The sequence below is a fragment of the Botryllus schlosseri genome, chromosome 12 (assembly GCF_051294905.1).
Source record: "Botryllus schlosseri isolate E-star chromosome 12, Bs_hap1, whole genome shotgun sequence".
Taxonomy (NCBI): Eukaryota; Metazoa; Chordata; class Ascidiacea; order Stolidobranchia; family Styelidae; genus Botryllus; species Botryllus schlosseri.
Window position 1 is genome coordinate 18862818 of NC_137247.1, and position 24796 is coordinate 18887613.

General features: G+C 39.6%; 1 protein-coding gene across 1 annotated transcript in view; it reads left to right on the plus strand.

The window, feature by feature from the left end:
• Positions 1-24796, plus strand: part of LOC145452371 (receptor-type tyrosine-protein phosphatase C-like) — a 76236-nt gene that overhangs the window by 36561 nt on the left and 14879 nt on the right. The window contains exons 13-27 of the mRNA XM_080330572.1: positions 10004-10124; positions 11978-12169; positions 12426-12633; positions 14697-14799; positions 15269-15389; positions 19303-19494; positions 19741-19948; positions 20188-20281; positions 20677-20735; positions 20793-20932; positions 21138-21234; positions 21338-21402; positions 22329-22463; positions 22732-22863; positions 24560-24717. Coding sequence (XP_080186698.1) covers positions 10004-10124; positions 11978-12169; positions 12426-12633; positions 14697-14799; positions 15269-15389; positions 19303-19494; positions 19741-19948; positions 20188-20281; positions 20677-20735; positions 20793-20932; positions 21138-21234; positions 21338-21402; positions 22329-22463; positions 22732-22863; positions 24560-24717 — 2025 coding nt within the window. The remainder of the gene's footprint in view (positions 1-10003; positions 10125-11977; positions 12170-12425; positions 12634-14696; positions 14800-15268; positions 15390-19302; positions 19495-19740; positions 19949-20187; positions 20282-20676; positions 20736-20792; positions 20933-21137; positions 21235-21337; positions 21403-22328; positions 22464-22731; positions 22864-24559; positions 24718-24796) is intronic.

A 24796-nucleotide genomic window follows, 5' to 3' on the forward strand; every position in this document is an offset into this window, starting at 1 on the left:
TACCATCCAGACATACGTCGCGCTTGTTTGCCCACACCAGTATACGCGTAAATGGAGGTGTGTGACATTGCATGCAATGTGTTGGTATAAAAACATCGATCCACAGACATTATCATAGCCGGTAGTTTTGATGTAGATCGAATGTCATCACACCCGATAACAATACCAATAAGCCACATTGCAATGAGTCCGCGCTATTACATCGATATTTCGACACCGTTCACTGATTTACTCGATGGTTTTATCGCAAGATAGTCATGATCCTATCTCCGGACAGACCACCCAGACCAATTGGATACATCGGTCAATATCCATCGTGTTGTCGACACCGAAGTTTTCTGCTGCAGCGTTTGACCAAGGTGAACTATCGAATCACGGGTGCTCGAAATGATTGCGATCAGTCTTTCAGTCACGATGCATGGATGTCGCTACTCCCACATAACGACTCCAGATAAATATCGTGAACAGTGATTCTGCAAATCTCGGACTGATACTGTGATCCAATAAGGTGTGTTTCTGCGGAATGAAGACTGCAATCGTACACCACAATAAAACACTGCCTCTCGTGATTTCACACACAATCATAAAACACACCATCGTAAGGGTCCAGTTCGTCCGGTCATCGCCACAAGAGATCGGTATCATTTTGAAACGACATCGTCACAAGTCTATTGACGTCGATTCTGTTGGTCATGTCAATCCGTTTTACAAAGTACCGTTTTTCAAGTCCCTGCACCATAGTGTTACGACACAGACAAGATGCGACGGTGGAAATAATAAAACACGGAAGGCACACTTTGGTGTTATTTGACATGGATTTTACACCAGACGAACCTTACATTCGAGCGATGAATTGGAATGACCTTTGTATTATTGACGTAGAAGGAACAGAAATGTATCGATTTATTGGTTTCGTACGTATCCAACAAAAACAAGGGTATATGTTTGTGCATGGTTCGCATATTCGACTGTGAACGCCCAATTGGTATATGTTGTACAGTTCACTTTCACCGTCGTGCGAATAACCCATGTTACGGTTCGATGTTTGTGTGTCTGTATGTCACGCTTCAGATTGACTCAGAGTCATTGCAATGTGGCTTATTGGTATTGTTATCGGGTGTGATGACATTCGATCTACATCAAAACTACCGGCTATGATAATGACTGTGGATCGATGTTTTTATACCAACACATTGCATGCAATGTCACACACCTCCATTTACGCGTATACTGGTGTAGGCAAACAAGCGCGACGTATGTCTGGATGGTATTTTTTCATGGAAACACAGGGTGTAACATGTTTACTTGAATATTGTTCATTGGTTTATCGATTCAGAGTTGATATCCGGATCCGGTTACATACTTTATCATTTCCGATTTCAAACTGAATGTCGAGACATACATTGACCAATAAAGACACAATATAGCAAACATGCCGGAGGAAAACTCGACCAGGAATTGTTATCGCGATGGGTGACATAAATCCAACCGTTTTCCGAACACCGTTATCCACATCGTCGTCGAGGAGGTGTTTTATTCAGACATTTTGACTCTGGAAAATCCAAAGCACGAACCCGGACATCGCAGAACTATCGCAGCCTATTGTCCAATTTTCCAAAACATACATTTCGGTGTACAACGGCATATTGTATGTGAGTAACCAATGATTTTGATGGGATGCATCAGAGCAAGTGAATATTTGATTAGACAAATGTATCGGAGTCGTTGTTGATGTATATTTTGTCACTGCCCGTTGTAACAATATACAAAAATATCAAATTGTCCGGTGTGGTTGACAGTTTTCATAACGAAAATGGTATTGTTACCCAGGGAAAAAATTATTTCCAAGTGAAAACGGTATTGGTACTCAGGCAAATGATAGTTTTCCAGACGAAAAGGGTTTGTTACCCAGGAGAAATGATTAGTTACTCTAGGTAAAAGTATTTTTCCAAGTGAAAATGTATTGTTACACTGGGTAAACGCCGGATCTCCAAAAGAAAATGATATTTTTACTCGGGTAAACGACGACCACCAAGTCAAAATGGTGTGTTGCTCTGGGAAAAAGGTTTGTTAACCAGAGAAAAAATATATTTCCAAGTGAAAAAGGTTTGTTAACCAGAGAAAAATTATATTTCCAAGTGAAAAAGGTTTGTTACCCAGAGAAAAATATATTTCCAAGTAAAAAAAGGTTTGTTAGCCGAGGAAAAAAAAATATTTACAAGTGAAAATGGTTTCTTACTCTGGGTAAACGTCAGATCTCCAAAGGAAAATAATATGTTTAGTCAGGTAAACGATGGACTGGCAAGTGAAAGTGGTAATTTTACATAGGTAAACGTCGTGGGTTCAGTGTCGTTGGTCTTGTTAAACGTTATTGCTTGACGTTGGTATACTATTACGAGTGTGAAAAGGCTATGTACGTCTTGTGCAGAGTATCGCGACAGTGAACATATTTTTGGTGTGATGAAACAAGTTCGTTGTTTACATGTTAATGCATTTCGATTACCGAGTAGCTGTACAACAGAGAGGAGTCTACAGTTGACTCGTGCTGTATGTCCCGACGAAAACCACAAGACCACATGTAAATCTATTAGCACAACTCGATGATGTTGATATAGTGTTACTTGAATTAATTATTACCTATTTACAAACCACAAAAATAAAAATTCATGTCGTAGTAAGTAAGTTTCTTGAACTCGTGCTTGATGAAAACGAATGGTGACAAGTATGCGTTTGTGTTTGAGTGTAAAAGAATTATTTAGAGTAGTGACAGTTTGTGACCAATGAATGCAAATCGATCATGATATTACAATATACGCTTTCGTCAACATAACGACTTGGTGTAGAAATACTTTCGCGTTTTTTGAATAACTGGATTCTCGAGACTTGTTACTTGTACGATGTACCGTTGGTGTGCAAACTATAACGATCATTTTGTATGATAGTATGTTTTACTAGTGAGGACAACCATATGATGACTCACCACTTTTCGTTAGCAAAGTAGATTGATTTGTGTGTAAGATGTAAGCACCGTAACTAGAAACATACGCACTCTGTTGTTGGAGTAGCTGATTTATTGCTATGACACGGACATATCCTGAAGCCTTGGTTTGTTGTCTTACGAAAGATGACGCGACCTCGGTGTCGTAAATTGTGTTTACTAAACTCGGGTGGATACCGCAATTGTGCTGGGCTTACACACGGTATTCACATACTGTACACATACAAACTTTTGTGTAAACAACTCTGATGTTTCTGTTCGTATTAGTTCTGTGTTGAACTATTTGATTATTAAGATACATGAACATTAGGGTTGTCCAAAATTTGGAAAATCTCAAAAATGAGGGGTATCAAGGTCTCATTTTATAGATTATTGATAAAAAACAATAATGAGCCTGGAATGAGCTCACAGGAAATCGTTAAGATTTGTCGCAAAGCGTTTGAAGGTTGCTACCGATGAGTGGGCGTGCCAGCGACCATAGAACGGCAACAAGACTAGTAATCACGAAATCGCGGCTCTCGATTGGCTAATCGGCTATGCTTCAATGATCACGACGGTGGTGGCTTGCTGATTAGTTGTTAAAGGAGTCTGCTAACGGCGGTGATTCTGTAAGCGCATTGTAGGTTGGTTGGCAGATAACGACTTAAGATTAATTTAGGACATGTTGAGTTACTAAATACATGATGATGAACAACCAACAACTGCTTCACATAAACTTATAAGGCATGACTGGCTTATTGTGAAGGAAACCACCGTAGCCTACACGTCTGTTTTGACCGAGGAAAGCACAGAACACAAGGAGGAATATTGCAAAGGCGCTTATGCAAGTGGCGAACGAATTGCTCGTTTCAGAAGGGATGCATCATCATTGAACACAAATATAAAGCTTAACAATGACACTACTTTGTTTGATCTTATTAGACTCCTGTTGTGGTATATATTTGACGTCTTGAATGCTCTAAGGATTTGCTGAATCTGCCGTTTATGCTGGTGACTTATTAGATTCTTACAGCAAAACGAATTCACTCGTAAGGGCTGTCAAAGTTGGCAATGATGCCACAGAAAGATGAGTAAAGGTAAGCACAGACTCTGCCGGTATGACCATTAAAAAGGCAGTTTGCTTGTATAGCTTTTGCAGGCATGACAGAGGTGAAACGGCGAATGATTGTGCACTTTTAGAACTAAATATATATCCGAGAAATACCTAGTCAGATGTGGTTGCAATTACGTTAGTGCTCCTACTTTTCAGGGCGTAGGTTAAGTATATTAGTTATTGCAAACTGGTGCAGCACACCATATGTGAGATGGATGCCGCACAAAATCTTATCTGCTCAGAAGCTGTTATATGGGCCGAACAGATAGCTTATATATTGGAACCCCGAAGAAGTGTACCTATCGCACCGCTTCAATGTATTTTTAGCTCGTTTTGTGTCCATGTCTGGTTTGATTCCAGCATTTGTAGTGTTGCAGCTGGGAATGATTCAAGATTCATTCAAGACATGCTAAGATATGCCAGTAAACTGTCTTTTTGCTGGTCATACCTGCGTAGTGTGTGCTTACCTTTACACCTCTTTCTGCGGCATCATTGACGACTTTGACAGCACTTACGAGTGAATTGATTTTACTGTAAGAGTCTAACAAGTCCCCAACATAAGGGCTGATTCAGCCAATCCTTGGAGCATTCAAGACTTCAATTATGCACCACGACATGAGTCTAATATAATCAAACAAAGTAGTGCCATTGTTAATCTTCATATTTGTGTTCAATGATGATGCATCCCTTCTGAAACGAGCAATTCGTTCGCCACTTGCATAAGTGCCTTTGCAATATTCCTCCGCGTGTTCCGTGCTTCCCGCGGTCAAAACAGACGTGTAGGCTACTGCGGTTTCCTTCACAATAAGCCAGTCATGCCTTAAAAGTTTATGTGAAGCAGCTGTTGGTTGTTCATCATCATGTATTTAGTAACTCAACATGTCTTAAACTATTCTTAAATCATTATCTGCCAACCAACCTACAATGCGCTTACAGAATCACCGCTGTTAGCAGACTCCTTTAACAACTAATCAGCAAGTCACCGCTGTCGTGATCATTGAAGCATAGCCGATCAGCCAATCGAGTGCCGCGATTTCGTGATTACTAGTCTTGTTGCCGTTCTATGGTCGCTGGCACGCCCACTCGTCGGTAGCTACCTTCAAACGCTTTGCGACAAATCTTAACTACTTTTCTGTGAGCTCATTCCAGGCTCATTATTGTTTTTTATCAATAATCTATAGAATGAGACATTGATACCCATCATTTTTGAGATTTTCCAAATTTTGGACAACCCTAATGAACATCCATTGAGACAATAAAGTTCTTGAGGTATCGAAACATTTTGAAAGCAACACCAATCAGTGTATAGGTTTGTAGCATGGGAATATTTTCGTGTAACATGAATATATTTCATATGGCTTTGGTAAGAAATGAGTTATGCAGGATAATCATACACAACCTACAAAAGTAAACTTGTTGCGTTTGATTGTATACTTTGTATCGATGTCTTTGTGATGTTGAAAGACGGTTGTGTTTACATTTGCATTAAGCGGCGTAACTCAAGTAATAAATTTTACTCGTTTGAAAATACCGAACAAGGGATAACAGTATCAATATGAGCGGTAAATATTTTTCGTGATATACGACCAATCTTCCAAGCATAACTTGTCAAAAATCTATCATGTCATAGTCGGTTGTTACGAATTCGACACAAATGTACTTCGATTATTACGATTATGGAAATTACGTTCAAGGGAGTATTTCGAAGTAGTATATTCAGCAATTACCAAATAACAAAAAACATCAAACTGCGCATACAACTCGGTTAGGTAAACGATACAGTTACAAGTAGGATGTAAGCTTGATTTACAGATTACAGTCTGCTGATGTAAAGCTCGACCACTCCAGTGTGTTTATTGCAAAGTATTTGACACAAACAAAATATTGAATGAAGACTTCGGTTTCATTACCAAGCTAGTGAAAATTGTTTTCTATTGGATGGATATGATTTACCTTTAGAAAAACGATATAGACCGATTAAGCGACGCTGTTTCATAGCCGTCGAGCGAGTAAAATTTCTTTGGAGTTCGGTTTAGTGATTTAATTATCGGTGATTCAATCACATACAAGTAACGTCTTTAGTGACAGAGTATTGTGATGACGTTTACTTTAGCGAATGACAACGGAAAAATTTTCGATTACATTGTCGGTGTATGTGTTACACAAATAATTCTAGTACACCTAACCATATAGGATACATTTGGCAAACATCGTACAAAGTGTTTCTTTGTGTTGGTAACGACTTTCAGCGGCTTGGTTTCATGTCGGAAATTATTATTTGAGGGTTCAAAAACAATCAATGCTACAAATGAACAACAATGCAAAAACACGTTTAGTGAATTAGAGTGTAGCAAGTACTTCCTTAATATTACGATTGTTGTGCACTAGACATTTCTAGTTGAATTGAATGCATCGAGCAAACATATTCAATTTACTTTTGTAATGATCAAAGTGTTGGAGTGCAACCTCGTGATATTTTACATTTAGCACGTTCTATAGAAAGTGTGAACGGAGTTGAGTATTAATCGTGTACTTGGGATAGTGCTTTGATATCAAAGATATATTTTCACACTGTGTAATGTTTCGATTCTCTGATGTGAATACCACCAGTAACGACATTGATGTTAAATCCTCACTCTTGGTCATTGTAAGCGAATCCTAAACATCGCAACAGTCGGTATGGAAATCGAACGCATGCATACTTTTAGATAGGCGACACTAACAATTTTATTACATCCGTGAAATACTCTGAAACGTCGATTCGTGATTGTGTTAGCTATATTCATCTTCTATATCTGTGGACACAAAGAATTCTTAACTTTGGTTACAGCTCATTCGTAACGAATTGTTGCGTGCAATCTAATAAAGTGCAAGTCGAAGACGAATGATTTGATTTCAATGAACTTAAAAGTCCTTTTGTTTTGGTGTTGGGTTTAATACAATTTGTATGACTATAACGAATCCGATTCCAAAAGTGCTATGTTACATTTAACAAAAAGTTTGATTACTTGTATTCTGATATTGATAGATGTGAAAAGTAATATGACTAGTTTATAAAATCTCGGTAATGTTCTTTGTCATGTCTGTGTTCAACAAATATGCGGTCAAGACTTACCATTCGATATTAACTTTCGCAGTCGGTGTAAGCGAAAATTTGTTGTAGTAACAATACCGACGAGTTCAATAATATTCTCTATCGATGCAATCAAATAATCCGTCAGCTACAAGTGGATTTAAAACTTGATGCTGTTTTGTGGTAACTGAAGACAGGGGCATGTTTGTGTTGATTTCAGGAATGATCATGACGAGTTGGTCGGGTAAATTAGTTAATGTGGTAGTAACTACGACCGTGAAGAGTTGCTGACATTCCAATATCTTTTACGCTGTCGTATATGGATTCACTTGTGATAATTATTTCTCAGTTATTGTTCAGACATTCAAATATCGTGTATTCAAAATGTAATAGGTTTATGTCAAGTCGTATATGGACCGATTAGTAAATACATTGTTTTACAGAATAGTAACGACCTTCACAGTTGAATAAAAAATTATCGGTCATATGAACACAACCAGGATGAATTAATTCAAGTTTGTGAGTTGTAGTGATATAATCAAGTAAGTGAAAACTAGATTTTTAACACTTGTTAATGTTGTGAATAATTCTTTTGAGTATGGTAAGATGTTAAAATGTCGCTTTGACAATTGAAAAGCCGGATCGCGAATAGAGTTGTAATGTTTCATTACTTGTTTCGAATCAATGTGTGTATAATCTCTAAATATGACTGGGTTGAAAGTTGTTAGTCATGTTTGTCAATCTATTTCAATTCAGACTATGTCAAAGTCCAAATATTTCATTTTGGACTATCTGGATTTACCTTTAGTACATCCGCGAATGGATTTAAAGTTGGTAAATTACCAAAATGATTGAATATTATCGGGTTAGAGATATTTGGTATTGATTCTATAACTGTTAAAACAGCGGCGTGGAATGTGTGAATGATCCGATGTGGGTGAATGTTGGTGTCAGTAATATTCAGGTTACGTTCGATTCAACAGATTGCGTTAATAGGATTTGTCAAAGGATTTGAGTTGGGTCGAGTCAATACATTCAAATACGATTCAACTTGATTTGTGTAGTGAGTTACATTTCAAGTTGACAAACTAACACATTGATTGAATATTTTCATGGATCTTATCACGCAACTAAAGTCAGCCACTATTCGAGAGGCATGAAACATATAGCGATCGCGGGCAAGTGTCAAATTGTTGGTTTTCGAATCACGGTCTGCGCTGGTACTGTTATTCATTACTTATTACTTGATAGTAACAACCATCGACACATTACACTGTAGCGATTGGGATGTATGTAATGACAAGACGCGAGAAATGGTGATGTCTTTGGTGTTATCTTGTGAGCGATCGTGGGATTTGTAACCTATTTCACACGTTTTTGAAGTGTTGGTTTGTGAACGCGGCTATTGTTGATATTTGAATCACCGTCTACGCCGGCTCTGTGGCAAACCAATTACCAAAATATTACATTGTCAACGAGCGGCATGTATGTAACAGCGAGTCGCGAGCGATGGTTATGTCTTAGGTATTATCTTGTGAGCGATCGCGGGATTTTACCAATATTTCACACCTTTTTGGAGTGTTAGTTTGTGAACGCGGATATTGTGCGACGGCTCTGTGACAAACTTATTGCGGAAATATTACCTTGTGCGTAATTCCTACCTTTGTAACATCAAACCATGAGAGATGGCTATGTCTGGCGTGTTATCTTGTGAGCGCTCGTAGGATTTTACAAATATTTTACACCTTTTTACTGAAATTACGACATGTCAACGCAGTCTATACCTGAGAGTACGAATCATCGCCGCATCCATAAGAATAACGATATATCGAAGTCGCGCTCACCGTAAACGTTGGGATTACTTCAAATCGGTCATATATAAAAATTTGGGATATATATACTAAGTAATGGCGTCACTGTTTACTATACTTGATATTCAACACCACTTCACCAGAGATCCCTATACCCGAGAGGGCGAATCACGACCGCACCCATAAGAACACATGGCGAATCACCAGAGACCGTGTAAGAATACATGACAGGCGAATCACCACCACAGCCTACAGTAAAAAAGGCGAGTCACGACCACGAGTTTTCAATACGAGTCACCGCCGCAGCCTATACCTGAAAGTACGAGTCACCAACACGAGTTTTCAATACGAGTCACCGCCGCAGCCTATACCCGAAAGTACGAATCACGGCCGCACCCATAAGAACCCATTACGAATCACGGCCGAGAGGGGGGTCTGAAAGTACGAGTCACCACCCCCGGTTTTCAATACGAGTCACCACCCCGCCCATAAGCCACAATGGCACACCACGAGCGATCTATATAACTACTTAGTTTCGAACATCATTATACTGCAATTTGTAAAGTTTGGTTTTCTGACCCGTATCATCGCTTTGTGTTCCCCAGGAAAGGTGTCATGCTACAAAAGGAATTGTCGATCTGCTACACGCGTTGTCAACTCACTTAATTTGACCTTATAGCATTGAAGTATTGGTATCACAATGTAGGTTGTTGAACCCAAAGATTGACACACTCCGTGCATGTGAGGGCATGCCTGGAAGTTAGGTTCCTTCAATTGAATCCAAGATATTTAGAATTTAAATACCGGAGAACTTCTACACATCAACATGGTACCATATAACATACCATGCCTGAACTCTGTGTGTTGTGCCGTGAGCAATCTAACATTGTGAGCGTAATACCTGGTACGCATTATATGCTATTTTCGGTTATTGCACAGTCATATTGCAGGACTTTAAAACGAATTCAAAACTGGTATTCTTCTATTCTTTTAAATTTATTCTACCCTCCGAATATGTGATTTTATAGGCTGCTTTTCCAAAATGATAAGGATGAGAAAGACGTTTACGAAACATTTATAACTCCAACAACGAGCGACGTTCAAGTTCATACAGAGATCGTCCAACCATGGACCACTTATACAATATCGGTAAGGATTTTTCCTATTTATATCTAGGTAGTCCATATATAGCCTTTACCCGTGCGCAATTTGATATATACAGCGTAATGATCATCAAATGCGGTCTTATTATAACACAGCATTAGTTCTGATTATACTTATTATTTGGGATGGTGCGAACCCCTAAAAGGGTCTGGTTCGTGTTCAGCCGAACCTTCTGAAAAGTTCTATAAGAACGTGAACACGAACCTATGACGTCACGTGACGTCATATTGCTAATTCCAACCCTACAACTCCTTAAAGTCATATCTTAAGGTACAGCACGTTAGTTAGGGTTATCATATTTCGGAAATGTGAAAAAAGCACACTTTTTCAAAATTTTCAGGGTTATAATAATGGGGTAAAATCCGGGAAAAATGGTAAATTTTCCCCGACACTGTGGTCAGTTGACTAAAAAAAGAAAGTTAACTTTCTGGCTCAAAACCTGTTCTCCGTTGGTTGACTAAAAAAAGGGGTCATCTTTCCGGCTCAGCTCCCGAAATAGCCACCGGAGCGTTGCTTCAGTGCCGATTTATGGTATCTCAGTCGATTCTTACCCTATATTTAACCAAAATTCTCGAAAAAGAGGACATTTGGGCGTCCTCTGGAAACACTTTCAAATAAGTCCAAAAGAGGGCAAATTCTCTTAAAAGAGTATGGTAACCCTAGCGTTACCTATCGACGACCCAGGCACATTATGCTTCAATGCGGAAGTAATTTTTTAAGCATCATCAAATATATCAACTGAAACAATAAAATTCAATAATAATGCCATATCACCAATATTTTCCGTCGCGTTGGCAACAATATAAATTTTGTTGATGTCAGTAATTGATTGGTAGGTTAAGCACAATTAGCTGACTAACTACATGTAGTGTATGTCGTTCTTGCTATTGCGTGAATGCTGTTAAAAGCTCACAGCAAACAGTCACTAAATATCCACAAACAAAAATCTGAATATTTGGAACAAACTTTTCCAACAAAGCAATTATTTTTTGAAATTGGGAAGGTGCATGCTCGTGTAGTGCTGAATTCCTTTTCATGCTGCCAAGTGGAGAGTGGTCATAAGTTGAAATGCAAAGGATTTCAACTAAACATGTTATAATGACGGTAAAATGTTATCCATGAAAGAGGTTCACACTGCAGAATTTACCAAGGTTCGTTAGCGAACGCGAACCTCCAAACTTCTGAGGTTCACACACAGATCGCGAACGTGAACCTCAACACCATCGTAACGAAATATGTCGTATAGAGAAAAGGCACGATTGATTGAGTATCGCAGCTCAGCTACAACTTTACCACATCGAAGAACATTTATTGAATGCTTGTGAATTGAAGGTATAGGTTAGTTACCGAAAAGGAATTTTCATAATACGGAAGAGGGACCGGACTGACCACACTATTCGAGCACCGAATATGGTACCTAAAACACAACCCCAACGGCTGAACAGCAGCAACGACAAGTCTCCAAATCTCACTGCTTGTGTCACCGGTATAGTTTCTTTTCATTAGATGTGACTGGAAGGTCTACCCACCCAACTTTCATACTATTGATCACGGGCTAATTCGAATTGAACACCTAAATTGATTCCCAGCACCAATGCTGTCACCAAATAATATCAATGCCCACACTTGCGCATATACAATATCAAAATGGAGCCGATATACTATTCCAGTACTTATTGCATGTATTTTTGAATAAACTCTGAGCAACACAAGACATTGACGGGGTACCGCCTGACATCAGCTGACAGCAATATATGGAATCATTTACACTTAAAATTATTATTCCTCTTCTGTTTTTCACATTGGAGATGCATGATCATGTCAGTTCTATTTTGCAGGTGACGCCGTGTCTCCAGGATAGGGATAACTGCAAAACAAAATATTCTGTTACCAATACAACCCAACGTATGATTGTAGGATTTCCACAAGCAGTGACGAATTTAAAAGTCGCACTCACCGACTTGTATATATGCTCCGTAACATGGGGAGAGCCTGTTAGCGTATCGATGGGATATATAACACGATACAGGGTATGTAGAGATACATGAATAAAATGTTGGATTTGAAACGATTGAAGACCATTCGGTTTTTCGTAAATTTTTTTCATGCCTTCTTTCAGCAATTCTCTATTGTCCAGTTTTGATTTATCCTCGGCGGATTGATACCCTGTATGCCTAGTTTCACGGGGGTAATTGATTAGCTTTTTAAAATGGATACTTCACTGCAACTCACCTGCGCGTGAAGCTTTCCGATTATTATAATATATTATTCCGTTTTATATTTCAGATATTAATCAACGAAACTACAAACTGGATATATCCGGGAATGCAACGGAACGAGAGAAATGATGAACAATATGTTAGTAATGATAGCGTAAAGTATAATGTTTCGGGCAAACCGAACTCAATATACCGAATCGGTGTACAAGCCTACACTTGCGCGGGACCTGGAGATATTTCGTGGTATAAAGAAAGCTGCATTACCGAATTCGAAGGTAAGTTGAGTGCTCCCAAGGGTTGACGTATATAGCCTACAACAACGTTGCGACTAAAGTTTGTAATTCAACCATCATGGCTCAAATCGATTTTCATCATTTTGTCTCTTCATATTTAAATTACGCATTGCCCCGACTGGATAAAATGACGGTACCAATTCTATTCAAGGATCGTACTTTCATTTTTATAGATCCTACTGCCAATTTCTATTGTGAGGAGTGTTTCAAGCCATGTTTAGCATCGCTTATCTATAGGTTGTTCAGTTCAGTTCCGGTAATAACTCATTATTTCAGGACTCCAAAAGATTGTGATAAAATGAAACGACTTGGAGTAGTCTTTTTATCAAGCACCCATACCTGCTGAGAATAATGATGGCGTATTGATTTTGATTTGTGATGAAAACTTGAAACAACGGCAATACTCATCATGAAATAGCGCGTTTCACGCCAAGTCAAAAGTACTCATTTGAACGACTGTTTTATTTAATACCATATGCGGACGCTTCATAATCTCGGTTATAGTCTGCGTTACGTAAGAACGAAGCACAAGTGGGTTAATAGAAGGCATAAAACACAAATTTGTCGAGACTATGCATACGCCAACTCCGTTCATGAATATTTTTGACAAAATACATTCAATATCATGATTATTTTGTCAAAAACTAGATTGGTTATTAGTTTTATTACGAGTATAGCCTAGATAAACATTCAACACTCCCCTCCATGTGTTAGTAAGAAGAATGTGTAAGTGTAGGACAAAAGTGCGTGGTACAAGTGTTGGAATCAAGTCACTACTTTCGAGTCACGAGTCATCTCGAGTCAATGCACATTTTGACTCCAGTCGAGTCAAGTCAAGTCAATCGATTTTCGAAGGAGACTCGAGTCAAGTCAAGTCACTCGTTTTTAGAGGTGACTCGAGTCAAATCGAGTCAAGTCAAGTCAAGTCAAGTCAAGTCAAGTCAAGTCACGAGTCAAGTCACGATTCAAGTCAAATTGAATTTGCGAAGTATGAGTGATGGTGCAAAGTCATTACATTTTGTTAACTGGGTGGGAGACAGACTAATTTGCCATTTATCTTGAATCGAATAACGAATATAAAGTTGAATATACATGCAAAATGGCGTTGTATCGCCCACGCACACGTAGAACTGCTAATAAAATACGTTAGTACCTGGTTATGGCTACATGCTGCAGTCTGTAATTATCAGTCAAAATAGATCGAATGCGAGAATCAAAGCGTCACATTTACCTACTTACTCCTTTTGTGTTTTCATGAGATTTCTTGCCATCATATTGATCAACATGTCTAAATGCCGTGATGCAAAAAGCCTCCGATGCGAAAAGCACCACTAAATGTTTTTATCCATATTAATAATACGAAGCCTCGAGAAGTTGAAACAAATTTATACGGTACAGGACACTACCCACCTACAAATCGGCGAGAACATAAACGTTCGATTTGAATTATACAAGAGGGTTGGTAAAGGTGAGCACTGCATAATATAAGCACTGAGCCGTCTAAGAAACAAAGATATGTTGCTATTAGATTAATATATTACTGCTACGGCAACGTAAGCTGTTATCGTTTCCTTTGCGGTCAATTTATTTGCGATGTAACAATGGAGGATCAGTGAAACGTACAATCAGTGAATGACTGGTTGCCCTCACAAATGACGTCGACGTATCGCGAACAATCCTAACATGCATAAGATAGGGTGATTTAATTGAAAACATTTACTTGGTAACTTGTAATTGATTCGTAAATTTGGCTCCGAGTCACGAGTCAATTGACATTTCTGAAGCGCCAGAATCAAGTCAAGTCTAGTCATTTTTGCAAAGTGACTCGAGTCAAGTCAAGTCATGCTAAAAAGTTGACTTGAGTCATCCCAACACTGCGTGGTACGCGCTGAAAGTCGGCAGATCGGGAATCATAATAAAGAATGACTGTCTGCTGTAAGATGACGATTGTGGCCGAAACACCATTGCTTACTGAAACAACAAATAACTACTGTCGGATGGCTAAGACCATTGCGCATCTAACATTCCAGTGAATATTTATTTAGTGTCCAGCCCACCTGAATATTTGGCGGGAGAGGCCGGAAATTGTTCAACGAATCTCAGCGTTGTCTGGAAACCAAGTTCGGGAGCTGTTCCTCTGGTTCACAAGTAGGAAGATTTATATGTCCTGAACCATTAATGACGTTATAAATATGAGAGTGAAAACTTCTGGTCTTCTATTAAGAAGACCCGTTATAGGTGTAACTGACGACATTAGCTTCGGAATGGAGTTATTTTTCTGCTTGTATGATTATCCTACCTATGTGCGTATGCTGTTTGGGCTCCAATATAGCTAGGGCAGTTTCGCCTTTGCTTCAATAGAATTTTGGCTTCCATTGTTAGGTCTGGAAAAAGCTCACCGAACGGAATTTCAACTTGAATGGAATGTGTGAGGCAATAATTCTACTTGATTAGCATCAATTATAATTGCTCTGGATATTGCATTCTCAATTATGGCATTGGCAATCCACGTGCAGGGCCACAGATGTGGTGTGAGATGAATTCGAAATGTCTTGGCAATTCCAATATCCTGTTATATTATAAGTATATATGATACCTTATTTTGCGATGTGTTTAGACTGCAAATACGGAGGGATGAGGACAAGGAAGTGATTTATGATGAATTCGTAACTCCAAACACTACCGGCTACTTGGTTCATACACAGCATGTTCGACCGTGGACTACATATACGATATCGGTAAAAATTTCTCATTCAATCTATACGGCCTCTGTATATTATACGTAATTTTTGATTTATGGACTTATCGTGAACAAGAAGCATGAACAGCGAAGCTTTGGTACAGAACTGAACCTGATCAATAGAAATCCGATTTGTATCAAATAGCCGATGGTTTGAAGTTCGTTATTGTTGCTCTCGTTACCAGTCCGATGTCGATCAAGTTTATCGGAATATAATATTTTTCCTTTGAAACGAATCGAATAATCGAATTAAACACTGCGCCGAGCACATTGCGCCGTGCCCGTAACGAATTAAACTATGCACATTTACAAGTCACAGTGCGCGATAATTCGGGAACACTATAGTATAGAGCAGTGGTTCTTAACCTTTTTTCCTCCAGCGCCCCCTTTCAAAGATTATCGTGCTCCAGCGCCCCCCAACCTCAAATTGTAAGGAATGTAATAAAGACAATGAGTAAGAGGGAGGGCCGTAACAGCACTTCGTCAACCCCCCTAAAAACGATTGCCTTGCGCACCCATAGCGTGATAAACCAATATTCTGAGGGATTCGCCCCCCAAGAACCCCGTAGCGTGATTTCGATGGTCGGCAAAGTTTGTGTGGCCTGGTCGCCCTAGGTGCCAAAATTTTCTATAATGCATGAATGAATAGGTGGTAATTACATATATATGTCGCTATAAACTTGTTGTCCTCTCAGCCCACGTAATCAGATTTACCAGTAGCGCTGAGCGAGCTGTTGTGTTGGAAAATAAAAGGCACGTAATTTATTATTAAACATATTCGGGCGTGCTAGTAGGTACAATGAATTCGTTACCAGGGCCGTAACAGCACTTCATCAGCCCCCCCCAAAAAAAAACGTTGGTGTTGGGCCCCCATAGGATGATAAACCAAACTTCCGGGTGGCTTCACCCCCAAGACCCCTCGTCGGCTATCCGCTATTTGCTGATACTGGTTATCTACATTGGCAGTCCATTTACTGAATTAGCTATTCTCGCCTAGACGCGCGAGGCGCGAAAAATTTCACTAATTGTTGATTGAATTGGTCAATATGATCGGGAATTGCATATATATTGATATCAATTTTTATCCTCTCTCTGCTCACGTAAACAGATATACCGGTAGAGCTGAGTGATGTGTGATTCAAAAGGTAGGACCCGTCAATAATAAATATGCATCTTCGGGCGTATACCCGTTGGCGGGAACGAAACGACACTTCGGCAGGCCCCCCGAAAAAACTTGGGTCTTGGGCTCTCATAGGGTGATAAACCGACCGCCCCCCATCACGTTGTTCGCTTTTGCCACGGAATCAGCTGTATTGTTTAGCGAGCCAGTGCGAAGCGCGAAAATTGTCGATAATTCATGTTAAAATAGGTCAATAAGATCGGGAATTGCATATATATTGCCATCAATTTCTTGGTTGGTGAGTGAGCGCAGACTCGTTAAAACGTAGAGCGAACATTGTGAGGTGTATTGGAAACTGTAGGGCCCGTAACTAATAATTAAACATATTCGGGCGGATGCACCCGTTGGTATGACTTCGTTGCATGATGTTATTTCGTGACCTCCTGTCTGCTATATCAACAAATATAGAATCGCCCAGCAGGGATATCGCATAACAGGGATATGTAGCTCTATATAGCCCTGTCGCCCAATCGTACTAAACTAAAAGACGCACACGATTTCAAATGGTATTTCTTCACTGGCGTATAATTTTTCCCTGCCAGATGGAATTCGTCTTCTGAGGTTCAGATTGTCAAGACAGGAACATTCAGTGCCAGTCATTTAGGTGCCTATGGACAATTAAACCTATATGTCTTTTGTAGGCTATATATAACGAAGTTTTCGGTGTTAATTCGCTTTGAATACTCATTACGGATATATCCTACTACCACATCATCTACTGCGAAGCCATTTTTCTCCAGCGCCCCCCATATCGCCCCCTTGAGCCCAGCGCCCCCCATATCGCCCCCTGAGCGTTTCCGCCCCCTTCAAAATCGCCAGCGCCCCTTGGGGGGCGCTGGAGGCAAGGTTAAGAACCACTGGTATAGAGTATCCAGCAGACATCAAGAATGAATACACGAAACAGATGATTACAAATTGGATATCGCGTATCAATTCGGTAATTTGTCTCCAACATAAAATATACTATGGGGTTCTGACAACGTATTGAGTAGTTCGCACTGCGAAAAATGTTTGCCAAGTGTAACGACGTTTTGGGCTACTCTTCTGCCATCCCCTACTCACGCTCGAAAATCCTTACTGGAGTGAATGACGATCCTGCGCAGTAATGAATTCCAGTTCGCATACATAGTTGCATACACAATTACACTGTCGAATAAAAAACTATCGCGAAAGAACGATGCAGAGCAACGATGAGATGTAGTTTCTCGGCGCGTGCTCGTCATATCGACATGTGCAACGAAATCACGTTGTTATCTTCTTCATCTTCTTTATCGTCTCTATCTTCTGCGAGTGTCTTTCACTATTATTAGGCATCCAAGTTGAACTTATTCGTGCAATTTATTTACAACTCCATGCCAACTGTTTAAAAAATTACATTGTTTGTCACGTACCACCATAGCGACTAAATACATAAGCGGCGTTTTGTCTTCGTCCAACTTCTTCGACATCGATGCAATAAATTACATATGTTATCATGTCGAAGTATATTGTCGATATTGTCGAATTTTCCATTCCGTTGTCGGACGAAGAGCAGCTCAACTTCAAGGCGGTATCGGACGATGGCGTGAAAACTGATTGAAATATAGGCGCTTCTTCGATATACGCCCGAGATCAAAACAGTGTTCCCCATGACACCCGTAAATGTTTCCCCATGAACACGATATAAATTTATAAACGTCAAAATATTTTTTTTCGTCATTTGAATAGACGGATATTAGGGTTGGTGGAATGGATATATTGGTGTTGGATGTGGGTTAGGGTCAAAGTTGGGGTTAGGGTATCCCAAGATTACGGTTGCGGGAGGGGGGTATTAGGGAAGAGAAACGGGGGAGATTAGGGTTGGATGTGGGTTAGGGTCAAAGTCGGGATTAGGGTATCCCAAGATTACGGTTGGGGGAGGGGGGTATTAGGGAAGAGAAACGAGGGAGATTAGGGTTGGATGTGGGTTAGGGTCAAAGTTGGGGTTAGGGTATCGCAAGAGTAGGGTTGGGGGAGAGGGGGAAATTAGGGTTGGGGAAACCCTAACCTCAACTTTAACCCTAACCCCAACCCACATCCAACTCTAAGACCCCCCTCCCCCAACTCTAATAATCCCCTTCCCAAACCCTAATTTTGGGATACCCCAAACTCAACTTTGACCCTAACCCTAACCCGCATCCAACTCTTATACCCCTCCCCCAACCTTAATATCTCCCTTCCCCAACCCTAATCTTGGGATACCCTAACCCCAACTTTGACCCTAACCCACATCCAACCGTAATATCCCTTCTTCCTCTTCCCTAATACCCCGTCCCCAACCGTAATCTTGGGATACCCTAACCCCAACTTCGACCCTAACCCACCTCCAACCCTAATATCTGTCTCTCCAAAGGCAAAAAAAAAATATTTTGACGGTAATAAAATTGTATCGTGCTGTGCTCATGGGAAGCACTTGCTGCTGTTACGTGAAACACTGTTTCGATCTCGGGCGTATATCGAAGAAGCGCCGAAATAAAATATGTTTAAACAAATTGAACCGACCACGACCGAATCGAATTTGTGCGTGGATAATAATGTATTTCTTGTATTGAATGTGATTTGGATTCAACAACCGTCAGTGATAGCGGATTTACACACGGGAGTATATGAAATTATAAAATGAAACGACAACTGAAATCATTTCGCCTTCAAAGTTATTTCACATATATTTTGTATTCTTTCCCATAAAATACTCTCAAATCATACATTGCAGGTGACGCCGTGTCTGCAGCAGGGAAGGCAATGCGAAACAAATTATACGCTCACCAATCAAACTCTACATTTGAGTGTGGGATTGCCAGATAGAGTGACCGATTTAGCTGTCAACAAATCAAACTCGCATGCATGCTACGTCACATGGGCGAAGCCTGCTGATATACCCGTGGGATATATAACGCGTTACAAGGTATTCATTATTCACAACAGAATAACAAATTCAGATGAAACAATAAGCTCATGTGGTTATCTATGACCCCACTTTATCAAGTATACGATTGAAATGAGTTCGATGAAATGGATATAGCGTTTGCACAATGAACGTACTGTTTGACCAGCTCCACTATCGCTATTTCCATGTTTTCTGACAGTTCAGATGTGATGTACTATTTCACGAGCTCGGCCATCTCCATTTTCACGCTATTTATTATTTCAGATAGTAATCGATGAAAGCTCAAATGAGGTATCGTCAGGAATACAAAGATACGCGCACAATATTGAACACGATCTTAATAATGAAAGTCTAACGTATATTCTTTTGGGAAAACCAAAGACAATATACCGAGTCGGCGTACAAGCGTACACCTGCGCGGGACCAGGAGATATATTATGGTACGATGATAGCTGCATTACCGAATCTGAAGGTGAGATATGAGGTGACAGCACATGAATGCAGATGCAGAAGCATAGGCCTCAACGATCCGACATGAACTTGTTATTCGTATATCACGGCTTGAAACCTCTGTTCCACAATTTTTCATCAAAAGTATCAACACCTTTATCAGCTTATTTCTCAGAGAAACTATGACGCTTGGGCGCATTTTATATTGCTGCCAACACGGCAGCATATCAATGTCGACATCAAAATATATTGTACTCACAGGTGATAACAGCGCAGTAATTGGCGGGGCCGTCGGTAGCGTGTCGTTTCTGTTGTTGGTAATTGCTGTTATAATAGCCGTCGTCCTCCTACGCAGGTATTTGTCAATTTATTCGAATTTTGTTAACGTTAAAACCGCCTGGATATTGATATGTTCGATTGTATGTCTGTTAATATAGAAGTAGTATTGAAATAGAGGTTGAAAGTTTCTGGTCATCAGATATTGGGTCCCAGTCCGTACAATATCCCAATCCTAATAATGATTCTATAGGTAAGTTTTTGATTCATTGCGTGATTAGCTGCATATGCTGCATAGCTGTATGGTAATATGTTGAGTATAGTGTGGTACAGATATATAGACTATACGCGCATAATAGTGGAGAATAACCATATAAAATATCAACTGGAATTTAGTCCGATTCATGCCTCACGTGAGCAGCGTGATCAACTGTGCTATACCTATAGCTTGTTTACTGAAATATATATTTCCAGAAAAAGAAACGACAAAGAAAGCAAGATAGCGGAACCAGAATCTCCATACAACACCATCGGTTGGAAAGATATTTTGGCAATATCAGTGGATATTACTTAAACTTGTTCACGTTCAGACGAAGTCATTTACGAAAACCAAGAAGTAATATTTCCTGCTTGCAAAAAATCCGGCACCGACATCCCAATGGAAGGATTCGAGAGAAACTACAATTTGATGATAAGCAACCACGGCGATCTGTTTAGGAAACAATTTGAGGTTTGATTGGAGAGTGCTTCTGAGAAGACAAACGTAAAAATCGGTCGTTAATGAATATGCAGCTGTAGCAGCAGTGCATGTAGAATAATAGAGCGTTTAACAATCAGCATTGTATTAACTTAAAGATACTAGTTACCTGTTTTCTTACCATTTCGAGTAATCTACTCTTGAATAAGCCCGGGAAGAAACATATTTCTTTGTTCAGGAGTTGAAGATTCATGCCGGCAATCTCCAATCATCCACCGAATTCGCTGCAAACCCTGCTTTGAAAGTGAAAAATAGATTTAAAAATATTTTGCCATGTGAGTATGGCAGCTATTATGCATTGAATTATATCCCGTAATCATTGCAATCTTAGCCATTTTTAAAACTGATTGGGTATTATTTCATAGTCCTCTGTTATAGATGATATCACACGAGTTCCTATCGCACACAGTGACGACGGCTATATCAACGCATGCTTCATAAACGTAAGCGATTATGTATACAGCAGAATATGAGAGTAACACTGGTTAATAAAAGGTGATAACCAATTTAGTACTAATCGTCCCGGTCCCGGTCCCGGTCGTCGTTCGGTGTATGGCAGTGCTTCTGGAAATGTTTAGAGCGCGACCGGAAGTTTGATGATGTGAAACTCGCATACATCAAAAACTGAAATTTGGAAATTAGTGTGCTATTTATATGCATGATTTCAGGCTTGTAAAAATATAGCAAGCAAGCAAGCACACATCCATTGCATTACCACGTGAAAATGTTTTAAAGCCGTTTTACCTCTTTTGAAAGTATGCCCCGAGAGGAGTATAATTTTACTAGTGCTCCAGAAGTTGAAGAAGCCCGGTAACCGCTGGTATATACAGTGACATATTAAAAGAAGCATTATTATTTCAGTGTGATTAATGTCACTGAAATGTATCATTTCATTTTCAGTGCACGACTTACTTTTAAATTGGTCAAGCAAGTGGACTAGAGAATGCGCCCATCGGCTGTAGCACGTGTCGCGATGTCTGATTAAACTGATTTTACATAAAGTGGCGATTCTGCTATGGTGAATTCGCGATGCCGTGAACCAAGTAAATAAAAACCCTTCGCAGCCAATGTATGGATGGCAGGCAACCCATACATTGGGAAACACAGGTTTATGCGAACCCTTATAATCTCGAGGTTGATTCATGGTCAAGCAAGCCTTGGGTGGTAGGATCTTTATCGAAATTATTCACATATTGTAGTATTGTCAACACCTTCCCTAAAATTTCCTACAATTCAAACTTATGTTTAGTAGCCACATCCTGGGCGAGAACATCATAAAATACAACAAAAACACTTCCCTCCCAGAGAAAGATATAGCGGATATGAACGCATGGCATCATTCAGCTCACCTGATTAATTTCAATTCCAGGGTTATCAGCAGCGAAGGAAATTCATTGCGACACAAGGACCTTTAAAGAAAACGGTAAACGACTTCTGGTTGATGGTGGTCGAACAAGAAAGTGTCGTGATCGTGATGCTTGCGAAATGTGTGGAAGCAGGAAAGGTACAGCTATCGCAACTTACGCAGTAACATTAAATGAGTATCAGTGAGAATATTTCTCGGTACATCAAATCAAGCTTCCATATAATTGATGTATAAGATTGCTCAACCGAAATCATTTTTGAATTGCGGGATGTTTGCAAACGCGATTACCATAGTAACCAAAGCATTTATCCAGTTTCCTGTATTATTTTAAGATCTAACACGTTATCTTGCTCCGCGATTTTATGATGAATTGAACTATTGTAGTTCCTTTCATTTATCATTTCAGGCTAAATGTGAGAAGTACTGGCCTGAACTGGGACAATCTATTGCTTTTGGTAAAGTCTGCGTTTCAAACGTCAATGAAGTGAAAAATTGTGGATTTGTCTGCAGGACATTTCGTGTAAACTTCGACTTTGGTGTAAGTAATGAATACCTTTGCGATACCAATATCCTGTTGCATACGCAGCACCATATGCCAGTGTTGGGATCAAGTCACTACCTTCGAGTCACGAGTCATTTCGAGTCATCGCAGGTTTTGACTCGAGTCAAGTCAAGTCAATCGATTTTTAGAGGTCACTCGCGTCAAGTCACGAGTCATGTCATAATTCAAGTCAAGTTGCCTTTTCGAAGTATGAGGCATGATTACGTCATTGTATTTTGCTAGCTGTCTGAAATACAGATTGTGTGGTCATTGATTCTGAACCGATGAACGAATATAAAGTTAACTATACAAGCAAGAAGGCGGTATATCGCTCACATATACATAGAAATGCTAAACCACGGAAGTAATGACATAGCCTCAATTTAGTTACCAGCCAAAATAGAGACTAGAGAAACGAATTAATAAGATGCAATGCATTACCAATTTACAAATTGATATGATACTATTCGAGTCTGCGCCAATGGTTGATGACTATATTACCTAGATTCGAATTCAATTTCAACGAAACAATAGGTAAGGTATAAGAACAGAGAACAGAATTATACATTTTGCTATTAAATTACTCTACTATACTAGTTTACGACAGCGTAAGCTGTATGCTTTGATCACTTCATTTATGGTCAATTGATTTGTGTGAGAACAATGGAGTTTCAGTAAAACGCACGATCATTGAATGATTAGTCGCTTCGACGGGTTACACCAGCGTTTCGCGAACAATATTACCATATGCAAGATAGAGTGATTTTATCGACATCGATTGCTTGATGACTTGAAATTGACTCGTGAATTTTGCTCCGAGTCACGAGTCAATCCGCTGTTCAGATACGCCGAGTCAAGTCAAGTCAAGTCATACGAAAAAGGTGACTCGAGTCATCTCAACACTGCCATATGCTCTATCTATGCATTATTCGATATTAAAAAATGGTATACACACTTACTCAAAAACGAAGCAGTGTGCCAACTTCCAATAACTTCCTGCTAAGAAAACTGTATTTGGCAATCAAGATTTGGAAAGGCTTCTGCAGTCTCATGAAAAGCTAATGCACTTAATAGAAAGGTAAAATGGTACTCCACACAAATTGCTTCGGATGAACCTCGTAGTGCTTTTTTTAACCTGTATAATGTTGCGAATGGATGATTTATGACGACATCATCAAACCCATTATTGTTTGACACAACTGCTATTATTTGCTATATGGTTTCTTATCTATTTTTGTGATTAGATATTCGTTTAGCCGATTTAGTTTTTGTTCATGAAAAGAGCAATTTGTATTTACATTTGTGCGTTTAGAGGTCAAACATCGTCAACTAGCATAAGGGTATGTTGCCTATCATGCATGAACTAGTTTTCTAAAATTGGTAATCAAAGAAAAAGTTTTCAGGAGCCCTGGCTTAGCAGTGTTGTTGTTGTATGTGGGCCCGTGGGGTCTTGTGCACCAGATCTCATCGAAAATGGCTTAGCAGTATTCGTTGTAAATTAATAATTTTAGTTTATTCCGCTGAATGTTTTCTCATAGGTGACATTCTACTTATTAGCCCATGGTATTATTGGATTCGTGATGACGTCAGGGCCAATAGTTATATAATCGTTTTGCAATATTTACTCAGTAAAACGATTTCAAGTGTTGAGTGTATGACCCACCGCGAAGGTAAAACGCAAATGGATTTTCAGAACGGTGATAACGAGAGGATCGTGATGCAATATCACTTTTTGAAATGGCCCGATCACGGTTTCCCGATCACTACGTCCTCCATCATACGGATGTATCATCAAGCTATTGCTACTCACAAGAGGAACGGTCCCAAGTCACCAATTATTGTTCATTGCAGGTACCTGCCTATCTAGTCAGTTTCCTTCGACAATATCGTTATCAATTTCTTTCAGTGCGTGCTAAGTGCTTGAATGTTT